Source organism: Gadus morhua, chromosome 9, assembly GCF_902167405.1.
Source record: "Gadus morhua chromosome 9, gadMor3.0, whole genome shotgun sequence".
Taxonomy (NCBI): Eukaryota; Metazoa; Chordata; class Actinopteri; order Gadiformes; family Gadidae; genus Gadus; species Gadus morhua.
In genome coordinates, this window is record NC_044056.1 from 3576369 (window position 1) to 3601039 (window position 24671).

The 24671-nt window shown below is 44.6% G+C and overlaps 2 protein-coding genes across 2 annotated transcripts; one reads left to right on the forward strand and one right to left on the reverse strand.

The window, feature by feature from the left end:
• Window positions 1-382: 382 nt before the first annotated feature.
• LOC115550719 (endoplasmin) lies at window positions 383-10130 on the reverse strand. Its single transcript, XM_030365994.1, has 18 exons — window positions 9935-10130; window positions 9412-9514; window positions 8723-8864; window positions 8129-8245; window positions 6788-7119; window positions 6094-6205; window positions 5770-5889; window positions 5251-5367; window positions 4984-5121; window positions 4803-4880; window positions 4437-4502; window positions 3743-4012; window positions 3169-3414; window positions 2767-2903; window positions 2387-2465; window positions 1718-1873; window positions 782-874; window positions 383-665 (listed from the first exon to the last, which is right to left on the reverse strand). The coding sequence occupies exons 1-18, from the start codon at window positions 9981-9983 to the stop codon at window positions 639-641; spliced, it is 2382 nt and encodes a 793-aa protein (XP_030221854.1). The 5' UTR covers window positions 9984-10130; the 3' UTR covers window positions 383-638.
• A 1257-nt stretch (window positions 10131-11387) lies between these two features.
• Window positions 11388-23663, forward strand: nt5dc3 (5'-nucleotidase domain containing 3). The gene is made up of 14 exons (XM_030366393.1): window positions 11388-11780; window positions 12183-12367; window positions 12948-13022; window positions 13114-13169; window positions 13392-13482; window positions 13701-13838; window positions 15432-15492; window positions 15697-15799; window positions 17438-17539; window positions 18435-18516; window positions 18865-18951; window positions 20624-20764; window positions 21673-21737; window positions 21843-23663. The coding sequence occupies exons 1-14, from the start codon at window positions 11498-11500 to the stop codon at window positions 22078-22080; spliced, it is 1707 nt and encodes a 568-aa protein (XP_030222253.1). The 5' UTR covers window positions 11388-11497; the 3' UTR covers window positions 22081-23663.
• The last annotated feature ends 1008 nt before the right edge of the window (window positions 23664-24671 follow it).

Here is a 24671-nt window from a genome sequence, read left to right on the forward strand (position 1 = left end):
ACGGCCCTAATTAACTAAGAGAAAAATGCAGAGCACATCCTCGGTTGTTGTTGACGTTTTCTTTCAGCCTTAGAATATTCAACACCCGGTTTACAATGACATCTAGTGGCCTGACATTGTACTACAACGTAAAGGAAAATATGTATTGGTGTTTTGGGTCAACTTTTACACAATAAGACTTATTTTCTGAATGTTGTAATTGTTCTGAACAATGAAGACTTTTAATTAATTATCTACAGTTATACTAGTACTATTTTGGATTAAAAAAATCAAGTTGTTGCCCTTATTTGATATGGGCAACAACTTGATGGCATGAACATCCTACCATCAGTTTCTCACACAACAATATTTAAATACAAATGAACACATAAGTCCTTACAGATCACATTGAGGTTTTTCTCCAGGAAACATTTATTTGATCAAGAGACTGGATCACATCTTTCCATAAACTGGGCAGTTAAATATTAACAAATTTACAGTCATGAGGAATGTAAAAAAAAGAAAAAACAAAACAAAACCAATGCACATTTTTTATAAAACCCCAATCCAGGGACCACGCCTAGAGAAATGTCTGGCCATGGTGATGTTGACCTAGCTCAAGGTATAGCCCACTACTACCTCCCCAATCATTCAGTGCTTCAAAGTTCATCCTTTTCTGTTGTTGCCTGTGAAATACAAGGAGAAAGGGTTAAGATTTCACCCAACATTCAATCGGTGTTTGGATCAAGTTTTCGAGAGAAGTACAGCTATATAATGTTTGGTTTTCGTCATCTCATCTCACCGAATCGTCATCGTCATCTGCGATTTCGTCCTCCTCTTCCTCTGCCTCCTCCTCTGCAGCCTCCTCAGGCTCTTCCTCTGGCTCTTCTTCAATCTACAGCCCCGTCGGACAAGGGCACACCAACGGTCACAATCACATTCATCTGGGCGCCACACATGAACCAACTAAAGTGCACTACTGCAATGGATAACAACAGACAAGATCCAGCTGACCAAAAAGACAGTCAATACACAAAAAACTAAATTGAATTCCAGAACATTATGTTTTGTTACCAATTAAGTCAATTCACAGACTTTATCAAAAGGGACTTACAAGTGAATTAGGATATATATTGAACTTCATGCGCCGGCAGGAGTTTTGCTCTAGGATGCCTATAGGAAGGCTGTGGACATTGAACCAGGAAGGGGCGAGAGACTTGACACTAACCGCTTTTACAGTGTTTTTCAACCTGTGGTACATGGTACTGCAGGTGGGATTTTATCCTTGCAAAATATATTTTATGTACATTATTGTAAATGTATCAATGAAAAGTATCTAAAAAAATTATTCTTCAGAATATATAATATTATGGCCATCATTTTGTGTTAGACTGCCACTTGCCAACACAACACAAATGCCACTGCCCGTGTGCAAACACTCTGGGAGCTTAAGCAGCTTTGTTGACTTTTTCTTTCCACTGTTCCCCACTGGCCATGGCCTCCTTGCAGTTACAGTTGTGTATAAAGTGGGAGGTGGCCCTCTTTGCTCAGCCACTTGTATATTTATGCACATACTGTATGCAAAAAGGTGCTCTGCGAAAAGGTCTTGATAACAATTTAGTGTTACCCCTATAGTCAAAGGTTGGAAACCCCTGGACTAGACTATTCTGCGTGCGTGCGTGCATGTGTGCCGGCCTGTGCGTGCTTGTGTATGTGCGCCCGTGGCCGTGTGTCTCACCTGTTCATCGAGGTCCACGTTCATGCTGAGCCTCAGCATGCGCTCGATGCGGTCTCCGTAGGCCTTGGTGTCGGCCAGCTGGTAGCCGGAGCGCAGGGTGGCGGTCTCGAAGAGCACCACGGCCAGGTCGGACGCCGTCTGGTCGTCGGCGTTCTCCTGGAGAGAGGAGGAACCCGACGGTGGAAGAACATGAATAAAATGATAAAAGTGACGAGGTTGGCAAACTGTCAAGTCCTTTAAGGTTAGGGTTACCCTAACCCTTTTGGGGACACATGAACACGGAGGGGGGTTAGGCGTCTTACTCAGCAATGCCTAAAGTTAAGGGCCAATTATGGTCCCACGTTCACGCAACGGGGTTACGGACCCCATTCGTCTTTGCGGACCCTCCTTGCGTCCACCGAAAGGGCCTGACGCGCGCCTCCCAAAAATTGTAAACTTCCGTCAAGGCGACGCAGCAGCGAGGGCTGTGATTGGTCCGCTGACTAAAGCCCGACGCAGAACCATAAAGGTTCACGACTGCGTCGAAGCGTCTGCGTGGTCAATGCGTTGCGGGATTGTGGAACAATAATCAGCCCATTAGACTTGGGGAGGTCATGATGTCCCGACATAATATAGGCCAGCCCCCCTAACCAGCTACGTAGTGGCGCTTGTGGACTGACGAAGACTTACGTGGACTTTCTTCAGCATCTGCTTGATCAGAGGGTGCTTGGGATTGATCTCCAGGGTTTTCTTCTGACTCGCGTAGTAACTGAAAAAAAAAGGAGCCGTTTAGTTAAGATGAAGCCCTTCAAGATGGTGTTTGTTCTGTTCTGTGTCGGTAATGGTCTCTGGTTGTTAAATAATCAGCACAATCGTTTGTTTTTACATTGCATTGGCAAATATTACATGGAGATATTGAGCTGTGCGCTTGAGCAGCCAATTTAAAAATCGTACTTGGTAACAGAGACAACACTCCGGGAGACGATCCTTCGGCACAGGCTGGTACTTTAACATTAGCTATCAGGGCTTTAAACAATGCTTATGATGATGAGATCCACAAGGACACCTACTTGGTGGAAATGTCTTTTCCTGTTTGGTAAGCCTGTGCCTTCATGATCCTCTCCATGTTTCCGGACCAGCCGTATTGGCTGGCGACCAACGCGCAGGGAGAGCTGGTCAGCCTCTGGGAAATGATGGCCTTCTCAATCTGTGAGGAGAAAAAATACAAATATTAACAATAAAACAAACTCCACTGAAGGCATTTTTGCGTTACTTTGCTATGGTTATTTTGGAGTTAAGAGTTTCGTTTTTTGGTGACGTGATCTAAATCGACTGAAGACAAGTGTTAAAACGACAGCGGTTTGGAGAGCCATTTGGCCAATGAATCCATAAACGAAGCCCCTAGTCTCAGTCTGACCTCAGAATGGCCTTTCCCTCTCTAGCCTGTGACGCGACAGCGAGGGGTCTCCCACCTTGTCCTTCAGGGACTTCTCCTTCAGCCAGGTGGTGAGGGGCTCAAAGTCCTTCTCCAGCTCCTCCCTCTTGCCCTTGGCCTTCTCGCTCTCGTCGAACTTGATGCCCTCCTTGGCCACGTTCTGGAAGCGCTTGCCGTCGAACTCGGGCAGCGCCTGGATGCAGTACTCGTCGACGGGCTCCGTCAGGTACACCACCTCGTACCCCTTCTTCAGCAGCCTCTCGACGAAGGGGGAGGACTCAGACTGCAGGCACAGGGAAGAGCCAGATGAGCAAAGGGTGGAGGTTTTAGGTAAATGCCACACCGAGAAGTAAACCAAGTAAATAGTACTAATGGGGCTGTAATGTATTCGCCATTGTAAAGTGGTGTACTTATTTGATTGTGATCTTATTGGCATTTCTGAAGTGACAAGGAACGGATGCTTGGCATTCAGGCTCAACTAAAACTACTAATTGGCCATCACTTGTCTGATAAATACGTTTTAAGGACCATTCCGCCGCTGAAGTGCATTAAAAAACCATAAATACACATGGCACGTTCACATAGATTCCTGCCCCCCTCCCCCTAGTTACCTCCTTCCGGTTGGTGCCGGCCATGAAGTAGATCTTGTCCTGCTTCTCCTTCATGCGCTCCACGTATTGCTCCAGACTGGACACCTCAGTGTCGCTGTGGGAGGTGAAGAAGCGCAGCAGCTTGGCCAGCCGGGTGCGGTTGGAGTGGTCCTCGATCACGCCCAGCTTGATGTTGGTGCCGAACTCCTTCCAGAACTTGTCGTTGTAGTGCTCCTCTGCGATCTTCTTGATCATGTCCAGGGTCTTGCGCACCAGCTTCTTGCGGATGACCTGGATGGGCACGGCGATAAGAGTTTAGTGTCGGGGTGGCATTGGCCACATTTTACGTCAACGATGGACACACAAAATACAATTCTGTGAATAAAATGTATGTTAGGGGCCCGAGTTCTGTCTGGGCTAGAGTCCTAGAATCCGGGTTGGAATCCCAGAGAAAGGACCAACTTTAAGGACTAACTTTGCCTTTATTTTCTATTTTACTCATTTTTTGCATACATTTTCTTTTACTTATCTATTAATTTATTTTATGACAATGTTTGTGAAGCACTTCGAGTCTGCCTTGTGTATGAAAAGTGCTATATAAATAAAGTTTCCTTGCCGTAAAGGAAATCAATACTTTAAAATCATACTGTATGTGAGAACATATGAATCGGGCATATCGTGAAGTATTCATGTAAAGATGGAACGCCCGGCTCACCTTAAGGAGTTTGTGCTGCTGCAGGGTCTCTCTGGACACATTGAGGGGGAGGTCATCAGAGTCCACCTGGACAGAGAGACCATTTGTTAGTCAGGAAGTCCACCAAAGAACTACCAACAAGCCACATGGTTCGAGGAACCTCATGTATTTCAGAGTCCTATCAAAGAACTTCTTAGTCAAATTCCGATCAAAGTTAACCACCAACCAGCTACATAGTGCCACAAACATCTAAAATATTGCGTTTCGCTCTCTTTAATCAAGGCATTCAATTTAACTAACCATTTAATTACAGGGCTTTACATAAACGTTAGACAGCACCGACTAAACCTAAGGCCAAAAACCAAAAGTACAAAAATAAAAACTCACCACTCCCTTGACAAAGTTGAGGTATTTGGGCATCATGTCGTTGAAGTCATCTGTGATGAAGACCCTTCTGACAAACAGCTGAGAGGGGAAAAAGAAGAAAGGTGAGAAAAATAATAATAAAAAAAAAAAAAGCGTAAAAACAACCTATGACCAATCATTGTTCTACTGAACGTGGGCGAACCTTGATGTAGTCGTTCTTCTTTGAGCCGTACTCATCGAACATCCCCCGGGGGGCGGAGGCGGGAACAAAGAGGATGGACTTGAAGGTGACCTCGCCCTCGGCAGTGAAGTGGATGTGGGACAGGGGCTCGTCCGTGTCCTGGGGGGGGGGAAAAGAGGGACCACCGTCAAGCTGAGCCTGCAAGACGCGCTCTTGAACACACACTGTGAACACGGGCCAAGGGGGCCGAGAAGAGCCTCAGAGGGGGGGCGGGGGTTCAGCACAAACCTTGGAGAAGGTCTTGTAGAAGGCCTTGTACTCCTCCTCCTCCACCTCCTTGGCTTGCCTCTGCCAGATGGGCTTGATGTCGTTCATCAGCTCCCAGTCCCACACGGTCTTCTCCACCTGCGGGTTCCACACAGTTAACGTCAGAACCACCCCAGGGTTGTCCGGTCACCACCAGCTAGAGCTGGGCGATTAGTCAATTATTATTATTATTATTATTTTTTATTTTAAAATCGTAATTCTAATTATGGTTTAGGAAGATTTTTAAAAAATAAAAAAAAGAACTTAGTGAAAGATCAACTTGTCTTTAGTTTTGCCTAAAGTCTGTAGCAACCAAAAGCAGCAGCACAAAACATTTATTCCAACATCTTAAAACGGAGGAACGCAGCAGAGTGGGAGATTATTATATTTATTTTGCTTTGGGTAAATCAATGCTATTCTTCAAATGAACATATACAGAAAACGATAGAATCGTTCTCTTTCTGAACTGGAGAACAGCACGAAACGGAGGCAACCACCCACCTTCTTGGTCTTGGGCTTCTCCTTGTCCTCCTCCTCTTCCTCCACCTCCACCTCATCCTCGCTGGCGTCCTTCTCGGCCTCCTCTGCGTCTTCCTCGATCGGCTCCTCCGTGGTTTCAGTCTAGGACAGGGCGTGGCCGGTTTTAATTAACCATACGCTTAACCAACCATCAACCACCAATCATTAACCAACACATGCAAATAGTTAAAAAGCCAAATTGTAGCAAAATTCAGGATGGTCAGTTGGCAAAAGATAATGCAACTTCCACATTGACGTGCTATATCGTGTACAGGACTTGGACCCTGAAGCGTGTGAGATAGTCACCTTGCTGGCCCACACGTAGATGGGGAAGTTGATGAACTGGGAGTACTTCTTCACGAGGTTCTTGATGGTCTCCAGCTCCAGGTAGTCTGAAGCCTCCTCCTTTAGGACCAGTCTAAAAATGTGGACGACAATACCTTATCAATATATATAAAAACACACATACAACTCCGACATTTAGTCACAACAACAGCGCCTTGAACTCCCACAAATCTTCAATTACATGCATGTTTCATGGCCACTACTTTATTTTGTTTTAACATCTGAAAAGACCCCCAGCAGCGGGTAGGGTTTAACGATTAATCGAATTCAAACCCTTATCGCGATGTTATAGAACGTGATATGCAAATCGCACAGGCTGCGACTCGCTTATTTGTTATCGTTACTGACTGGAGATCAGTAAGAATCGTATTTCTTTTACAATTCAATATCAGTTAAATCAGTTAAATAAAGATGTTATAATATCAATTAATCTCAACACAGGCCTGGCCTAAAGGAAAGAGCAGTTTATATGTTGACTGCTTCCAATGTTGGTGTTGGTCAAACTACAGAATGATTTATTGCTCGATAGTGAATAATACAGAATAACTAATAATCACATACTAAATTGGTTGGTCGAAATAATCGCAATTCGATTATTTCCCCAAATGGTTCAGCCCTAGTTGCGGGTGATGGGGGTGGAGGGGGGGGAACTCACGTGACGGTGGAACCCCTCCCCAGGGTGTCTCCACGGGGGTCCTCGATGACCGAGAACTCGTTGGAGTCGGACTCCCAGATGTGCTGGGTGCCGTTGTTGTGCTTGGTCGTCACGATGACCTTGTCGGCCACCAGGAAGGCCGAGTAGAAGCCAACGCCAAACTGGCCAATCAGCTCGTTGGTGGACTGGTCCTCCACCTGCGCCTCGTTCATCTTGTTGAGGAACTCGCTGGTGCCCGACTTGGCGATGGTGCCCAGGTTCTTCACCAGGTCGTCCTTCGTCATGCCGATGCCGGTGTCTGTGATGTGGAGCATGTTCCTCTCCTTGTCGGACTGGAGGGACGGGGGTTCAGTCAGTGACCACAGACCACCGGGACAAACGGGTTCAAGATAAGAGACGTGGGGCCTGTACTACGAAGCAAGTTCAACATGCCCGGGATATCTTCTGCCTAAGCCGGCTATACTAAGCCTAAAAACCACAATCACGCATTAGGGCGGTCATGATGGACGTTATCAATGTGTTTATTTAACCCCCATTTAAATGTGACATGGGGCGGTGTTTGCAGCTGATAATAAATTCGTAAAAGTCTTCCAGAACTGCATATCTTATCCAAGATGAGCAAACTATGATATTAAACAAATAGGAATTAATTAATAATATAACCCAAGGCTGAAGGCAACGCAGTAACACCTGCCAAAGGCAGGAAGGAAAGCTGGCAAAATATTGTGGCATAGGCTATGTTAATAGGCTTATCATTATCACTGCCCCATCATTAATGCATGAGTAGATCTTACAGTTATAATTTTGTAATCCAATAAATAAATGTGCCGCTTGGATCAGCGTGCAAGATATTTTCTGCCTATTTCTTTCAGCTGCGACCCTTGCAGTGTTAAACAGTATCGCGAGTTGTAAAGGATAAATATAAAAGAGAATTTTCAAACCGGTAAGTCAGCTTACTTTGCTTCAATTCATCTCTGGGGTTGAAATATCAGTATACGTAAGGCTATAGAACAATTCAATGGCGATATCGATAATCTCACTATTCATGCACCAAGGCCAACATGTTTTTTTTGGATAATGATTCCATTTTCCAACAGAATTGGTTGGTCAGTGGGCGGTGCTTTTATACGTATTGATCGGTTAACTCGAACATAACCTGCTCTGGATCTGGTTGGAGGCACGGCATCAGTTACCATGGCGATGTACTCTGGTAAATAGTGATCCACTTTCGTGACCCGCAGGTTTAACCGCTGGGTTAAACCTGACGTTACCCCCGCTAGCCCCTTTATCCTGCTGGGTAGCATAAGCCTCAGACGTGCCGGAGTCACGGATGGCCCGTACCTTGATCTTAATGGTGAGCTCCTCGTTGGTAGCCATGGCCTCGTCGCTGGTCAGAGACATCAGGCGGATCTTGTCCAGCGCGTCCGAGGCGTTGGAGATCAGCTCTCTGAGGAAGATCTACGGGAGAACAAACACGGTGGATAATGGAGGTCAGTGGGTGGCGATCGTACCCTCTATCAGCCTCCATAATGAAAAGCACACATCCATTAGAAATAATAGGGCTTGTACATCGCAATGTCACATAGCAACGACCGCCCGCCTCCACTTTGGAAGCATAGGAGCATTGCAATGTTAGGCATTATGTAAGTGGCACGGTGTTTTGGTCATTGTTTAGCATTTACATGTGAAATTATTTGTCATTATGTGGAGACATTGTCATGTTTGAAACTGTCACACTGATACTCATGTCAGATGTGAAGTTACAACGTTTTCATTAACCAATGATACAGTATATTAACGTTGATTGAGGGTTTTAAAGTACCACAACTCTCTTGAGTTCTCTCAATAGGGGCGGAGTTTCGCCACCCACAGCTTCCCATGATGCATTGCGATGTACAAGCCCTACAGAGCGCGTGTTGGGCGAGTGCAGCTCACCTCCTTGTTCTTGTACAGGGAGTTGATGATGAGCTTCATCATCCGGTTGACCTCGGCCTGGAAGACGTGCTTCTCCGATTTCTCCCGGATTTCCTTGATCTGTGCAGCGTTCAAGCCGTCCAACTGGATGGCTTCTTCCTCCCTGTGGGACAGCAACGAGAAAAATTCGTTAATAACCGAATCACCTTCACAACCACTTAACATTGTCAATAAGCAGTACAACATCGGCCACTCTCCCTCTCTAGAGGATGCTTGAAGCAAGCCAACGTCACACAGACAACACCTTCTACGCAAACATTAGGGCTCACCCGGCTAGGCTACAGGAGAGAGTGTAAAAGGCAGTTCAAACATCAACCGCACTACTTTAGTCATGTTGAATTTGTGAAAACGTAAAAGGCATAGTGTGCCTTTTTCAAAAGGATAAATAGTGCATATATACAGGGTATGATGACCAATATGCCCTAACAACATAACTTGCATTTTGATAAAGCAGTTTTTACGATGAGCACATATTTAATTATGATAAAATTAACGAAATCAAGTATCTCCTCTTCACCAGAACGTGAAAAACACATTTAAGATGAACACTGAAAGAAATTATATGGTCACATGATTTGCATGGCATTGCGAAATCTAATCCACATCATGGAAGCATAATACACACACCTAATGTGACCCCATAAACGTACCTCTGAACGACTTCATCATCCGTTTTGGAACCATCTCGACTTTTCCCTAGGTCCTCATCGACGGCCCCATCGATGTCCAGCTCATCCTCTGCTTTCACGGCCGCTGTAAAGAAAGACACGATGCATATCTTAACGTTGGCCTAACACCACGGTTTAAATAACATGTATCCGTGCACGAAACCGGAGAGATTGACCCTGGGATTGATTAACGTTGCAATGGGGAAAAGAGTGAATAGGTGATTTCAGAATGAAGGGTGTGTGTCTAGGAACTGAAAGACTCCTCTAGCAGGATGTGATGACCAAGATTCTTCCTGAAATGGAAGAAATGTCCAGAAAAACTCACGCCGATGCTATAAGCCACTACACATACAGTGGACTTGAACCAACCCTCCGTCTTTCAAGATTCAAAGCATGGATTCATTGAGTATCCCAAATCCCATGTCTTTGAAGGCAGGCTAACATTAGCTTGCAACCCAAGCTATGAATCAAACAAAATACAAATTAATATATCTTAAGAACTTACCAAATGCCAACACCGCGCATAGCAGGCCTATCACCCAAACGCGTTGCATTTTGAAAGGTGACTTAAGGGAAACTTCAATGCGTCTACAGCTCCTGAAACAAAAGCCGGGCGATCAGTGCATGCAGCACCGTCTTGATGAGGAAGAAAGACAGGCCCCTTCGCGCACCACAAGAACCCGATTTATCCAACGCAGAACCCTCGCCCAATGGCTGCGCACCACGCATAAACGTCGTCCAATGACAGAGAGGCCCGTAGGACAGCCCCCCCAATAGAAATCTCCGACACAATTTGCTACCCGAAAATCGTGGCTAAATACCATTGGCTGAAAATGATTCCGGGATCACTATTTGGACTGCTGTCAATGTATATAAAAATACTCGTTATGTGTCACGGTATATTATACATCAATATTTGTACAATATATTCAGCGTTATGATAGCCTATGATGACTTTTGACATGAAAATTGGAGGCAGAATATTGTTGATACTGAGAAAACGTGTGTGATTCACAATTCCTAATCCATTCACATTTCATAGCACAATCATTGTTCTTATGTCTGCGTTGTATATTTGTATTCAGTGTTGCTTCTCATATTTTCTCGTTCCATGCTGCATCTTATGAAACCCAGATAGATCCAGGTGTGACTGACAGTCCATGCATGTGTGATAAGGACTACAAAATCTGGTCGCTTTTCTCTGTCCACATGGTGGTAGTGAAGTGATAGAAATCCGACATCGTCATTCTGTCAGTCCTCCATGCTACTCGAAACATGAGCTTGAACTTGAGAGAGGTGCCTATCCTGACATGGCTCTTAATAACATCAGACAAAGTTACTCGCTTAGAATAAGAGCGGCATAGCTGCATAACGCGCAAGTAAATTAGTGTGTGTTCGTGTGTGTGTTTGTGCGTGTGTGTGTGTGTGTGTGTGTGTGTGTGTGTGTGTGTGTGTGTGTGTGTGTGTGTGTGTGTGTGTGTGTGTGTGTGTGTGTGCGCGTGTGTGTGTGCGTGTTTGTGTTTGTGTGGCGTGTGTGTTTGTGTGGCGTGTGTGTGTGTGTGTGTGTGTGTGTGTGTGTGTGTGTGTGTGTGTGTGTGTGTGTGTGTGTGTGTGTGTGTGCGCGCGTGTGTGTGTGTGTGTGTGGGGGGGGGGGGGCAGAGATGTTTGGGTGGGTGTATAAGTGACGTGAGCTTGTAATCATAGTAAAAAACAAGGATGTCTTCTGTCCCTATGTCTTTTTGTGAATATATTAATCTTTAATGTAATTAACAGATAGAGTGAGGTGGGAGTACATGGAGCACTAGGTAATGGCGCAGTCAGCCAGTCACTTTATAACATTATAATAATGAGCAACCCCCGTACCAGTCCCTCATTGGTCGGTCGGGCTGGTCGTTAGCCAGTAGTTTGGACTGATGTCAAATGTGGAAGTGACGTGAGAAGTGACGCGCCAGAGGCGCACAGTTTCTGTAGTCCACACAGAAGATCTGTCAGAGCTGCATGTTATGCTCCTCATATCTCTCTCTCACGATAGCCGCATGTATTATAATAACCCAAATCATAGGCAACTATGGCGTCCTTGTCATTTTCGACCCTTTTAAAGACCCGAGACTATCTGCACAAGTATAATTTGTGCAGTGTTTTGTATACGCATGGGTTTGTGAATCGTTCCTTCAGGGCTCGGTTATCGAAACGGAATTTCTGTACCAGGTTCCGTGGAGCCAGGCATGTATTGGCAAAACAAACCGAACCCCAAAACTACGCTTCAGTGATGTATGCCAGCTCTTCAAGCAGTGAAGATATCACTAAGGGTCTCTGGACTGTTTATAATGAAACCAAAAAGAAAACTGAAGGTATGCACACAAATATAGTCAATGACGACATATCGTTCAGCTCTAGATACTTAATAGATATGTAAATATGGCTGTCAAAATGTACTTTATTAGCTTGCTTTGGGCAAGTAATTAATAACTGTGTAACAAATCAGTGACGTAAGCCCTGCGATTGATAATACCTCATAATATAATGTATTCTAAATCAGTCAGTTATTATTCAGATAATGTGTTTTCAAGGTTTCATGGAGGCCTACATTTTTCTGGTTTATTAAAAGCATACGCAATGTTGTGGTTGTCAATGTTTATCTATGCAGTAATACACTTCGTAACGTAAAAAGTACATATACATCAAATGTACATCATTGAACAGTTACCATCCCACACTATCATACTAACTAACCCCTTTATTCCCTTATCTAGACTCGATCCCGGCTATATGCAAAAACTCTGTCAACCCTGACACTATTTTTGCCAACAACGAAATGAGCCTCGGAGACATAGAGATTTATGGGTTTGACTACGACTACACGCTGGCTTTCTACTCCAACCAACTCCACACCCTCATCTTCAATATAGCCCGGGACCTCCTGATCGCAGAGCATAACGTTGGTGGCTGTCTTTCTATCCTACACTAACATACTGTTGTATATCGGAACTATTTAAAGTTTATTGTATTACCCTCCTGGTGGAAGGAATGCCCTATTTACCCCTTCAGGCTTCTGGTATGGATTTAATTTTTTTTTTTTTGACAAATAACATATAAAGTGTTCTATGTTATTATAACATATAACACTTGTTATAATAACATATATTACACTTGTTATTATAACAAATCTACAAATCTCGCCAAATCCCAGCCCCCCCCCCCCCCCCACACACACACACACACAGACACACACACGTACACACAAACAGACACAAACAAACACACACAAATAGAAGTAAGTGTTTGTAAAGTAGGACTGTTGTGAACCCCGTTTTTAAATGTTTTCTTTCTAAATTCCTTCTGTCCATAGCGTTGAGTGCAGATTTTCTGCACAACAGTTAAGGACGTTTTTGGGCCAATTTTAGAAGATCGGACAGTTTTCAAAACTTCCCTTTAATAATTTAGATGAGTGTTAAGAACATCATAACCCAGCTAAAGGTCATCCCGGCATTGAATGTTTGATTTGTATTCACCTTCAGTACCCCGAGGGCCTGCGTGACTATGAATACGTCCCAGATTTCGCTGTCAGGGGATTACACTACGATGTTCAAAAGGTAATCATTACTTCTTAACAGTACCCTTGTGATGGATGGCCGAGAGTCCCTGGATCCTTTAATCATTCAGGCTTTGTTAATTCATGTTTAGGCCCTGTTGATGAAGATCGATGCCTTTCACTACATTCAGTTGGGAACTGTGTACAGGTACCTACCGAACTCCACACATATGTACGATTGTAGTGGATATTTTTGGTATGTAAGTGTTGCAGATTTAAATTATTCATAAAAATGATTGGGCAAATGATGGGGAAATTTTGAAAAAAGCATTTTATTGTTTTCTTTAACAATGGATGGAGATGCGGGTTGCATGAAAATTGCAATAAATGATCTTCATGGATTTAAAGAATCGGCTTTTTCCGTGTTCAGGGGTCTTCACCCCGTACCAGACGAGGAGGTCATCGCCATGTATGACGGCATCCATGTTCCTCTGGAGAACATGAGTGATTTCTACGGCAAGGTGAATATCCGGCGAATACTACTGACCCTATGTTTTTATCTAGTCATTTTATCCTACGCGACCTACACAGATTATTATTTGTGTTCCATGTTATTAAAAATGACAAGACGGGTCCGAATCCTGAAGCTCTCAGCAGGGAGTCAAACGCCCCTTACCACCAGACAATCCTGCCCTAATCAAGATGAGTGGTCGCTCCTTTCCGTCCCCTTTCCCCACAGAGCTCCCATGGCCACACCCTGAAGCAGTTCATGGACATCTTCTCCCTGCCGGAGATGACGCTGCTGTCCTGCGTCAACGACTTCTTCATGAGACACAACATTGACTACGAGCCCGTCCACCTGTATAAAGACGTCAAGGTAAACGTTCCTCGGATCGTACCCCCTGCCATTGTTGTTATTCAAAGAGTGTCTCTCCTGGAACAAGTCACAACTCGCTGGCTGAGAATGAGGATGTTCACGGGAACTGTAAATCGGATCACTAGAAACACGTTGAGAGGTGGGTGTGAGTTGTGACTGCAGGGTCAGTACTAAAGGGACTTGGATCTGGCCCGGACCGTATTCTGTGACGCAAGTTACCCTTGCGAACAATCATCTTACAAGCCTTAGTCGCCATGGAAACTATTCAGATTCGCTGAACCTACGGAACATATGTTGTGTAGGATGTCCTTCCTCAACTTTGAGATAAGAGAGTCGGGACTCTTTCATTATGAATATAGGTTTGTGTTGTCAGGGTTAACTACATTTTGAGTGGAAGCACAATATGAGAGCGTGGAGACCTGGAGAGTGTAAAGTAGATGCCAGCTGGTTGGCTGTAGCCTTTCCCTGACACAGAGAATCTGGGCACAAGATACCAGGCAAATACCCTCATGTTTACCCTTGTGTGTGGTCAAACTGGTTCTTGGCATCAAGGTTGTTTTCCCTAACAATTGGACAAGGTTAGCATCGTATATAAAGTGCTTATCGCGCTAGTTGCGATGCAAGATTGAGGACAGTGGTTGGTAAGCAGCATTCTGAATACAATCCAACAAGGTTTTTCTGGAGGAAATATATAACCTCCTTACTGCTTGTGCCTTTCATCCCAGGGTTGCCAGGGGGAGTGTCAGGGTGCTTGTGACTATAACCATAAGCATTTACATCCATGCCCTATGCGTCTGTCTAGCTGTGACTCTGTGGCTATTCTGAGGCCGTCGCCAAGAAAAAGGGGCCTAATAATAGCTGTGATAGTGTCGTGGAAAGGAACGGTGTCTAATTATAGCTCCTCCCCCCCCTCCCTCTGCATCTGTTGTTTCTGGTGGCTCACCGACTTCAGAGGGAGTCGGTGCTGCATGCTCGCTTCTGATTGGCCGACGCCACAAGGGTCCTGTCAACAAGCGGTGACGCCATGTCGTGACTGACAGCCCCTCTGTCAGCCCCCCCCCCCCAGTCTGTCTGTGTTTCCACTGCCGGCTGAGTGTCGCTCAGATCTCGCTGAATCTAGGCTTCTTTCTTTTCCCTTACCCGCTCCACTTCTAACTTTTGTTTCTCAAACCTTTACTTTCTGATTTCCCCACTCCAGAGAACGCGTAACACAGTGTTGTCTTACATTTCCCAGAGGCCTTTTATTGAAGCGTTTAGCAACCCGATGCAATCCCCAATCATTTTAGTGACCGGCTGCCACGCACCCAATTTCCAATCCAATCACTTGTCCTTGTTTTTTTTTCACCCCGCGTAAAGGCGCCAAACCTCAGCAATTTCTGTTTTTCATTCGTGCCATTTGTATTCAGCGTTCTCAACCGGTTATCCAAACAGTTTGCCATGGCTGTGCCTGTAACAGCCACTTTATATGGAACAAGTGTTTGGAGACGGGCTCTGAATGGCAACGCTGTTGTTGTGTCGATTCAGATGGGCCCAGATTCTCCCCACTGACCTGTTAGCATTAACCCCCCCCCCCCCCCCCCTATCTCTTCACAGGCTGCCATCAGAGATGTCCATGTCAAGGGCATAATGTACCGGGCTGTGGAAGCAGATATAGGTAACGATTAATGATCATAGAAATGACTTTAATAATAATTACACACAAAACGTGCATGTGTTTATATTTCACACGGTAAGAGCTAAAATAAAAATGTGAACGCGAGCATGTTCGCAGTAGTTGTCATCAGACACCTTGTGGACGCCGTGCACATGCCTGTGAATACTAAGAAGGTGCTAAGGTTTCTCTTTGTGGCCCGCCCAGACCGATACATCTGCTACGGAGAGCAAAGCCACGCGGTGCTCAAGAAGCTGAAAGAGGACGGGAAGAAGATGTTTCTCATCACCAACAGCCCCTTGGACTTTGTGTGAGTCACCCCCCCCCCCCCCTCCTCCCCTCTCCCAGCATGCACTCTGCTGCAGTGTCCCCCATAACATTGACATCCATTTACATTTAAGTCGTGAGGGGACGTTCAGGTGAGGCTAAGCACAAACAGAGCGTACAAAGACAACTGGAGCCACGCGGGCCGCATGACCAAGTAGCAACTGGGTAGAGCCCGGCGTTGCTATAGCAACCAGAAAGACCACAGGTTAGCACAATTGCTGTTTAGTATTTAGTAGGGGCTCAACAATTAATCTAAATATGATCCAAATTGGAATGTTGGCAAGGGCAATATGCGGATCACAGCTGCTGCATTTTTTGATAAGGGTAAAGTGTTAATCTTTAACACTGTTATTAATTAAGCACTGTAGTGCTGCAGAGGTGCCCTGGCCTACCCATTTTTTTTTCGACAGAATGAAAAAACAACAAATGGATTTTAATCTGTTATTCAATGAAACAATAAATAATGTGATGCAAAAATCATCCTTCCCACTAATAGTGAATGATGTTGCATTCGCAACATCTGTCAAATTAATCGCAATTTGATATTTTTTTTTTTTCAATATCATTCAGCCCTGCTTATTAATCCATGTTGTTGATAATTTGTAGATACACGATGAGCAGGTGCCTCACTCCTAGTCAGGCATCGTACTCAAGGATTCCCTTAGACATTGGCGTTCGCACCCAGAACATTTGAATTGGCAGTCATAACAACCTAATCACTAGACCTTCTGCAGCCATCCCTTATGATCCAAAATATTCCAAATCATCAGGATAAAAAAGTATGAAAATCCAACCAACTTCAGCTCAAGTGCCTAAACTACTCCCCTCACACATTCCCGCTCCCGCCCTGAGGCTCATTCAGCAACCTGACTGCTGTTTGCTTTGACTGTTTGAAGACGTTGCTACTTTTACCGACCGCACCATACTGAGCAGATAGTTCCTCCATCTCAGAATAAGCTTGTGCTAATCTGACTTTGAGTCCAGACAGACACAATCTTATGATCCTGCGTGGCGGGATATTTTATGTTGAATTAATTAGGTAGATGTAGTAAGCCACCCTTGCATTAATCATGGCTTATAAGTTGAAATATTGAGATATATTGTAAAAAAAGAAATGCTACAAAAACATGAAGTGCTGGAATTAAAAATGATAATCTTTAGTAAGCTTAAGTATTCATCTCATTGCAGTGGATATGAATGTACGTGAGATGTGTGAGGAAATGATCATCTTCAAAACCTCACGATCATTAAAACTAAGTTGAGTTGCTAGTCGGCATACTTTGAAGAGCCTAGCTTGAAGCCAAAAAGTATAGGAAAGATTCAACAAAACAATGGGAAGAACTCTTAAAGAAAAAGTATGTGTCCAATTAACTGCCTGGTGCTCTCCTAGCTACTGGTTTATTTAAGTGCCAGCTACTATGAATAATTTTATAGCATCCGAAACTTGACAGGACTACAGTGAGTTTACTATCACTAGGCTAACATCCCAAACTTAAATAAATCGCCCCATGGAGGTTTATTGGTGTTAGTTCGACTCTGTGCTATCGCTAGTCGGACAAACACAGCCCATGACCAGACTTCAGGTGTGATTGATCCCGACTTCCCGACATCTGTTTTACAGGGACAGGGGGATGAACTTCATCGTGGGAAAGGCCTGGAGGGACCTGTTTGATGTGGTCATCGTGCAGGCAGACAAACCTGGGTTCTTTAACGACAGAAGAAAGTAAGCATGCCTGTCTCTGTTGTGCGTCTGTGTGGCCGTTCTCGGTTGTGTATGTCGGTACTGCTGTACACCATCCTCCCTTAGACTCCTAAAACACACACAGCCACGTATCATTAGGACAACTATGCTGTTATCTTCTGTGTATTGCGTAATATTCAGGCGTGTGCCTGAACATTACCCCGATTATTATTCACTGATTATTATCCACTCGTAACGCTTATAATGTTATCTTTGGCATCACATCGTCATGTGAAAGTTGCACGGACCAAACAGTCAGTTTGCTTACTTTTCACACATTTTACTACTCAGCCAATATATGGTACACAGAACCTGTTTAACCTCCCAATAAGTGAGTTTACTGAAGCCGTCCACCTTTGTGTTTCAATTCAGAAGCTTTGATGGGGTGCGCTGAGCGGGATCGCTGCCTTGCAGGAGCCACACATCGCTAATCTTTTCTTTCGCTCTTGTTTTTCCCTTTTCGTATTCTTTTCAATTTTGTGCGTGACACTTTAGAAACACTGAAATATTTATTTTGCCTTTTTCGTTGACCCGATAAAAAAAAACTAATCCTAGGCTTGTGTTTCTCCGAGGAGTCATTACGGTACATGGAAGCTTTTGTGCAGAACGGGTACATCTTTCGAATAACTTGAGAGCTGTTACTTACTCTAGGAACTGTTGTAGCTTGCGTGGGTGTGCGTGTGCGTATGCGTGCGTGTGTGTGTTGGCGCGCATACGTGCACACCCATGTGTGCGAGTGTGCGTATGTGTGCGTGCGTTTTCGTGCATGGCCATGGGCATGCATGTCTGTGAGTGTCTGTGTGTACACACTCTTTGATGTCGACAGTGTTTAAGATGTGTGTGTGTGTGCGTGTGTGTGTGCCCTTCAAACCTCCAGGCCGTTCAGGCGCGTGACAGAAACGGGTGTGCTGCTCTGGGACAGGATACACAAGCTGGAGAAGGGACAGATCTACAAACAGGTGTTGTGTTTCCACCACTCCTGCTACTGCACCGTTTACCCAGAATGCCCTAGTGCGGCATTTCTGTCATGAAGTCTTACGAAATGCTTATTATGCAAATATGCACAAAAGGATGCACAAGCCAATGTCACTTGCCGAACCAAAACTTTTTGCATGAATATTTACATTGTTGAGAACATTAAGGCCACATTACACGGAGACACATTTGCATTTATTGGTTTGTGTGAGGGTATAGCCCTGAAAAATAGCATTGGGGGGGTGCCCTGGTGAAAACATTGTTTGGGATTCTTCTGACTGCTGCTACTGCTGTGCTATGAACTCATGGGCTGTGTCTGACGCATCCTCCAGGGTAACCTGTACGAGTTCCTGAGGCTCACCGGGTGGAGGGGGTCCAAGGTGCTCTACTTTGGGGATCACATCTACAGCGACCTGGCTGTGAGTGGCAACGAGCACACAGCAACACACAACAATACAGAAAGCCACACAACAACAATCATAACCACACAACAGCACACAATAACACACAACAGTTCAGATAACAAAACAACAGTACAACAATACACAACCACACACAACAACACACATACAACAACACACACAAAGAAACAAAATAACACACAGCAGCACACAACTACACACAACAATAGAGATAACAAAACAACAACACACATTACCAGACAACAACACACAACAAACACAAAAACACATGATAACACAAACTAGCACACAACAATACAGATAACAATGCAATAACACACATAACCACACAAAAACACACAATAACACCCAACAACAACACACACAAACACCCAACAGCACACAAAAACACGCATAAAAGCACACAGAAACACACAATAAATCAAAATAACACACAGCAGCAGACAAAAACACAAGAATAATGCCTATGGCCCCATATTGAGTTACCCTCTTGTAAGACTAGTGGGACCTTAACGGCAAAATGTCAATACGAGTAGATGAGGTCCCACTTGCAATACAAGTGGGACCTCATCGGCGATATGTTGGTAAAGAGTAGAAGTCCTTGGTAAACAATACAACCCGGTATATGATATAGTGTCCGTGACGCAGGCTCATGTAGCCTGGCTGCGGTTCTGGGCCTCGTTTCCGATAACGATGGATCTTCGCTCATACAATCATTCTCACGATGGATCTTGCGAACCGTCGTGATTTCTTTGGAAAGTTTCCCGAAACTCCTCTTAACATGAAATTGTGTTCACTGCACTCACAACGTTTGTAGGATTGTAACGGTCTACCGATTGTTAATGAGTTCACATCTGAGTGTAGACTACAAACGTGATTAACTATGGTCAGACACGGTCCAATAATTAGTGAACTTCATCACAGCCTCAACGAAGTGCCCAGAGTGCTTAATGCAAACAATCGCAACAAAAAACGGCTGCAGAAACTATCCGACACCTGCCGGTCTCAACATGATTCATGTCTACAGTAGCCTATGTCTTCTGTCATCGATCAGTATGAGGACATTTTAAACACGAAGGTTGAATTAAAATCAGAGGGAGACAGCAAGTGCAGCTCGAAAGCGACCTCCCACACAAGAGCAATGGAATCATTTGATTTTATTATATGCCTTGTGACGTGGCGATTGATCGGTACATTTCGGCTGCGCATGTATTTTTGGAACATTAAATTGCTGCAATAAATTATGTTGTTGTTGACTTCTAACATGCCTCTATCTTTGCTGTTTAAAAATGTTGACTTGGGTGTGTGTTTGTGTGCTGTGCGTGTGTGTGTGGAAATGTGTGTGTGTGTGTTGACGTGTGTGTGTGTGCGCTTGTGTGTGTGCGTGTGTGCTGACTGACTTCTGTGTATTTGCGTGTGTTGACTTGTGTGTGTGTGTGCGTGTATGCTGACGTCTGTGTGTGCGTGTGTGCTGACGTCTGTGTGTGCGGACATCTGTGTGTGCGTGTGTACGTGCATGTGTGTGTGTGCGTGCGCGGGTGCTCGTGTGTGAGTGCATGTGTTGACGTGTCTGTGTATGGGTGTGTTTGCGTGTGTTGACTTGTGTGTCTGTGTGTGTGCGTGTGTGTGTGCATGTGCATATCTATGTGTGTGTGTGTGTCTCCTGCAGGACCTGACGCTGAGGCACGGCTGGCGGACCGGAGCCATCATACCCGAGCTGCGTCAGGAGATCAAGATCATGAACACGGAGCAGTACGTCCACATGATGAGCTGGGTGCAGGCGCTCACCGGCCTCATAGAGACCATGCAGGTCAGAGGCTCTCTCTCTCTCTCTCTCTCTCTCTCTCTCTCTCTCTCTCTCTCTCTCTCTCTGTCAGTTGACATATTTGTTCTTTCTCTCTCTCTCTCTTGTGCGCTCTCTTGTTTTCCCTCTCTCTTGTTCTTTCTCTCTCTATATATATACAAATATGTCCTTTTCTCCCTCTCTCTTGCTCTCACTCTCACTTGTTCTCCCTCTCTCTCTGTTTTGTTCTTTCTCTCTCTCTCCTTCTCCTGTTCTCCATCTCCCTCTCTCTTGTGCTCTCTTGTTTTCCCTCTCTCTCTTGTTCTTTCTCTCTATCTATATACAAATATATCCTTTTCTCCCTTTCTCTTGCTCTCTCTCTCTCTCACTTGTTCTCCCTCTCTCTCTCTCTTGTTCTCTCTCTATAAATATATCCCGTTGTCTCTTTGTTGTTTGCACTCGTTTTTCTCTCTCTCTCTCTCTCTCTCTCTCTCTCTCTCTCTCTCCCTCTCTCTCTCTCTCTCTCTCTCTCCCCCCCTCTCTCTCTCTCTCTCTCTCTCTCTCTCTCTCTCTCTCTCTCTCTCTCTCTCTCTCTCTCTCTCTATATACAAATATATCCTTTTCTCCCTTTCTCTTGCTCTCTCTCTCTCTCTTGTTCTCTATAAATATATCCCTTTCTCCCTCTCTCTTGCGCTCTCTGTCTCGCTCTCTTTGTTGTTTGCACTCGTTTTTCTCTCTCTCTCTCTCTCTCTCTCTCTCTCTCTCTCTCTCTCTCTCTCTCTCCCTCTCTCTCTCTCTCTCTCTCTCTCTCTCTCTCCCTCTCCCTCTCCCTCTCCCTCTCCCTCTCTCTCCCCCTCTCACTCTCTCTCTCTCGTCGCTCTGCGTTCTGTGGGGGTGTTAAAGGCGTGTTCTTCCCCTGGTGTGTTGGGCTGCAGGTGCACCGGGACCCAGCGTCCCAAGCCGTGGTGCAGGAGTGGGTCCGAGAGAGGGACAACATGAGGTGAGTGTCCTCCCTACAGGGGGGGGGGGGGGGGGGGGGTCTCTGTCTCTGTAGAGCAGCCGGTTGATTCGGGGGGGGGTCCTTCTCGTTTGTCCCTCCGTATAGATCCCAGTCCAAGGAGATCTTCAACTCCCAGTTCGGCAGCCTCTTCCGAACGTACCACAACCCCACCTACTTCTCCCGCCGCCTTTCCCGCTTCGCCGACATCTACATGCCCTCCATCAGCTGCCTGCTGAACTACGACTTCCAGCACACCTTCTTCCCGCGCCGCACGCCCCTGCAGCACGAGGCCCCCTTCTGGCCCAACATCCGGCCCGCTGATGGCCGGCTGGACCAGGACTGAACCCCCCGTCCCCCCGTCCCCCGTCCCCGTCCCCGCCCCCGTCCCCGTCCCCGTGGTCGTTACCCGCCCTGATCCGGTTCTTCTGGAGGAGGTCGTTGACCGCCCTCCCACCAGGCGCTGGTCCAGCTGTGGTTCCCAGCCAGGTCTAAAACCTGTGCTGTTTGTGTTTAGTAATGCACAAACTAGTGGCTGGAATGTAGATAAGCCTCTGCTGCTCATTGACGAATTGTAGACGGGCCAAGTCTTGCTTTTAAAAATGTAGATTCAGAAACAAAAGCTAGAGTGTTTTAGTGTTAGGAGGATGCTGATACTGTTTGCCAAGCCAAAACGATTTTAACCGAAATCGTATTTTTGTCTCCGGGCACCTTTAAATACATTTCATAATTGTAATTCACAGTGTGTTAAATTATCTGTCTGTGTTGGTCTGTGAAAGAAAAGGGACATGTTACATATCAATAAAGTATATACAAAGTAAAACTATTTTAGATGCCTTTTTGGCTTAGACTTATGTTAAGACTCAGTGTTGGCATCGTACTATTTCATACCATTTGGCTCCTCTTTTCGGTTGGAACTGAAATAGTGTGTCTTTTTATTCCAAATTGAAAGTCTGTACTCCTACAGTAACAAGCACAATGCAGTGCAGCTTGTCAGTATGCAAACTCAAATGCGTTGCTGTCTTCCCACCAATAATCAGGGCTGAAAGGCGGACATGTTGTTCCATAGTAGATAGTTCCCCATTTGTTAACGACAGCCTGCCTATTCCTTGCTTCCTAACAAGATCCCTCTTTACTTTTTTTCTATCTCTTCACCTCATCAATTATGCATCCTGGTAGCGAGGAGAGATGTGATGCATACTGATGACTCAACAAGTTCTACGGAGGGGATTTATGTTTCCCTGAACTTGGAAGACATCTTGTAATGCATTTTTTTTTTGGGCCCGTCGGTAAAGAGCACGTTTACACAGCTTAACGTTATGACGGATCACCTTTATCGGATGTAAGATGTGGTGGAACTGTGTACATTCTGTTTTCATATCGAGACACAAATCAGACCATGCAGTATCTGTGAGCTATGGTCTGAAGTTGCTTGAGGCGTGCACGTGCTTAACACACTAAATCTCTTGTGACCTGTGGAGCATCATATCATTTATTCTTGGGAAGAATATTGTGGAGAGGAAATATGTTTGGTTTGTAGAAAGTGTGCATTTTGTGTGTAAGGAGGATTAAAGTCTTCTTCACTGATCATAGGATATGGTGGTTTTGGTTGTTTTGTTGCTTTTTAAGTCATTCAGAAGGAATGGCCATAGTTTCCTTATTTGGAAGCAGGGAAAGCTTGAATATATATATGATTCACATAATTGTTTTATTGGGCATTTTGATTATTTGTATTCGGTTCAACATGATGATGCTGCATATTTATTTATAGGCAACACTGTTCCATAATTTACGCCTGTAATTTTGGGAGGCAGATTTGTGGTTTGCCTGCAGGATTTTGTATTTATGGTTCAATAATGTCCTAATTATAATGTCAACAACATAGCAATATAAAAAGAATGCTAATAAACAATGTTTATCAAGCAAAAATCGTATGTTCTGTTGAGTAATGCTTGTAAAATATTGCGTTAAGGCTTCGACTAGCATCAAGGGAACCAACCAAAGAAAAATAAAAAAGCAATGTTATCCCGTTTTTAATAATGAAAGAAGCTAGGGAGATTCTGCTGACAAGGACCGATATGAGCAATGGTAATCTTGGAGCCAGTTCTCAGGAAAATGTTCTCACCATCTTGCACATTAGAACACAGGGTGAAAGGCATGAAGACATAAGGGATTGATCTGGTGGGGGCACTACAAGGCTGATGCAGTTCAAGGGGGTTAGTTTACTCGGTGGGCGGCACTGCAGTCTCTGCTAGTGATGTACTAGATTCAATCATTTCCTTTAACAAGACAAGATAAGCATGCAACTAAAACGTAAACTATATGGGGGTCCCTTTCAGATGCTATGCTGTCATCACTATAGTGATCTTCCTCAAATGACCCAATGTTTTAAAAGTAAATGATTGAATCATGAATCCAACTCTCAGAAGACTGTATTTAGAAAGGTATTGTATCTGCATTGCAGCATTCATTCCAATTTCTTGAAATGAAGTGGGTCTTCTTTGATAACAAGTGCAAGAAAATCATGTTAGAATCCAAGTCAAGTCAATTTGATTTGTGTAGCCCTTAATCACAATTAGTCACGTTTTTAAGTCATGTTTTAATGTCCGCATATTTATGACAACCCCTCGTCCTATAGCCCCCCAAAGGGAAGGAACAACTCCTTAAAAAAGAACTCCCTTAATTAAGAAGGAATTAATAGTTAAAAATCAACCGATCATATCGTTGGCTAAAAGGACAAACCTACAGCCTTGCAATTGCCATTAAGTGCCTGTTTATTTATTTTTTTATTCGATTAAGCCTCCATCATTTCAATTTTCTACATTGGTTTTTGAGCCCGCTGTTTCAATTAGACAAGTGGCAAGAGAAGATTGTTTGATTGGGGCCTGGTTTTCCTTAAATCCCAGTTAAACCTTTGGGATCCCCAGTGATAAGATC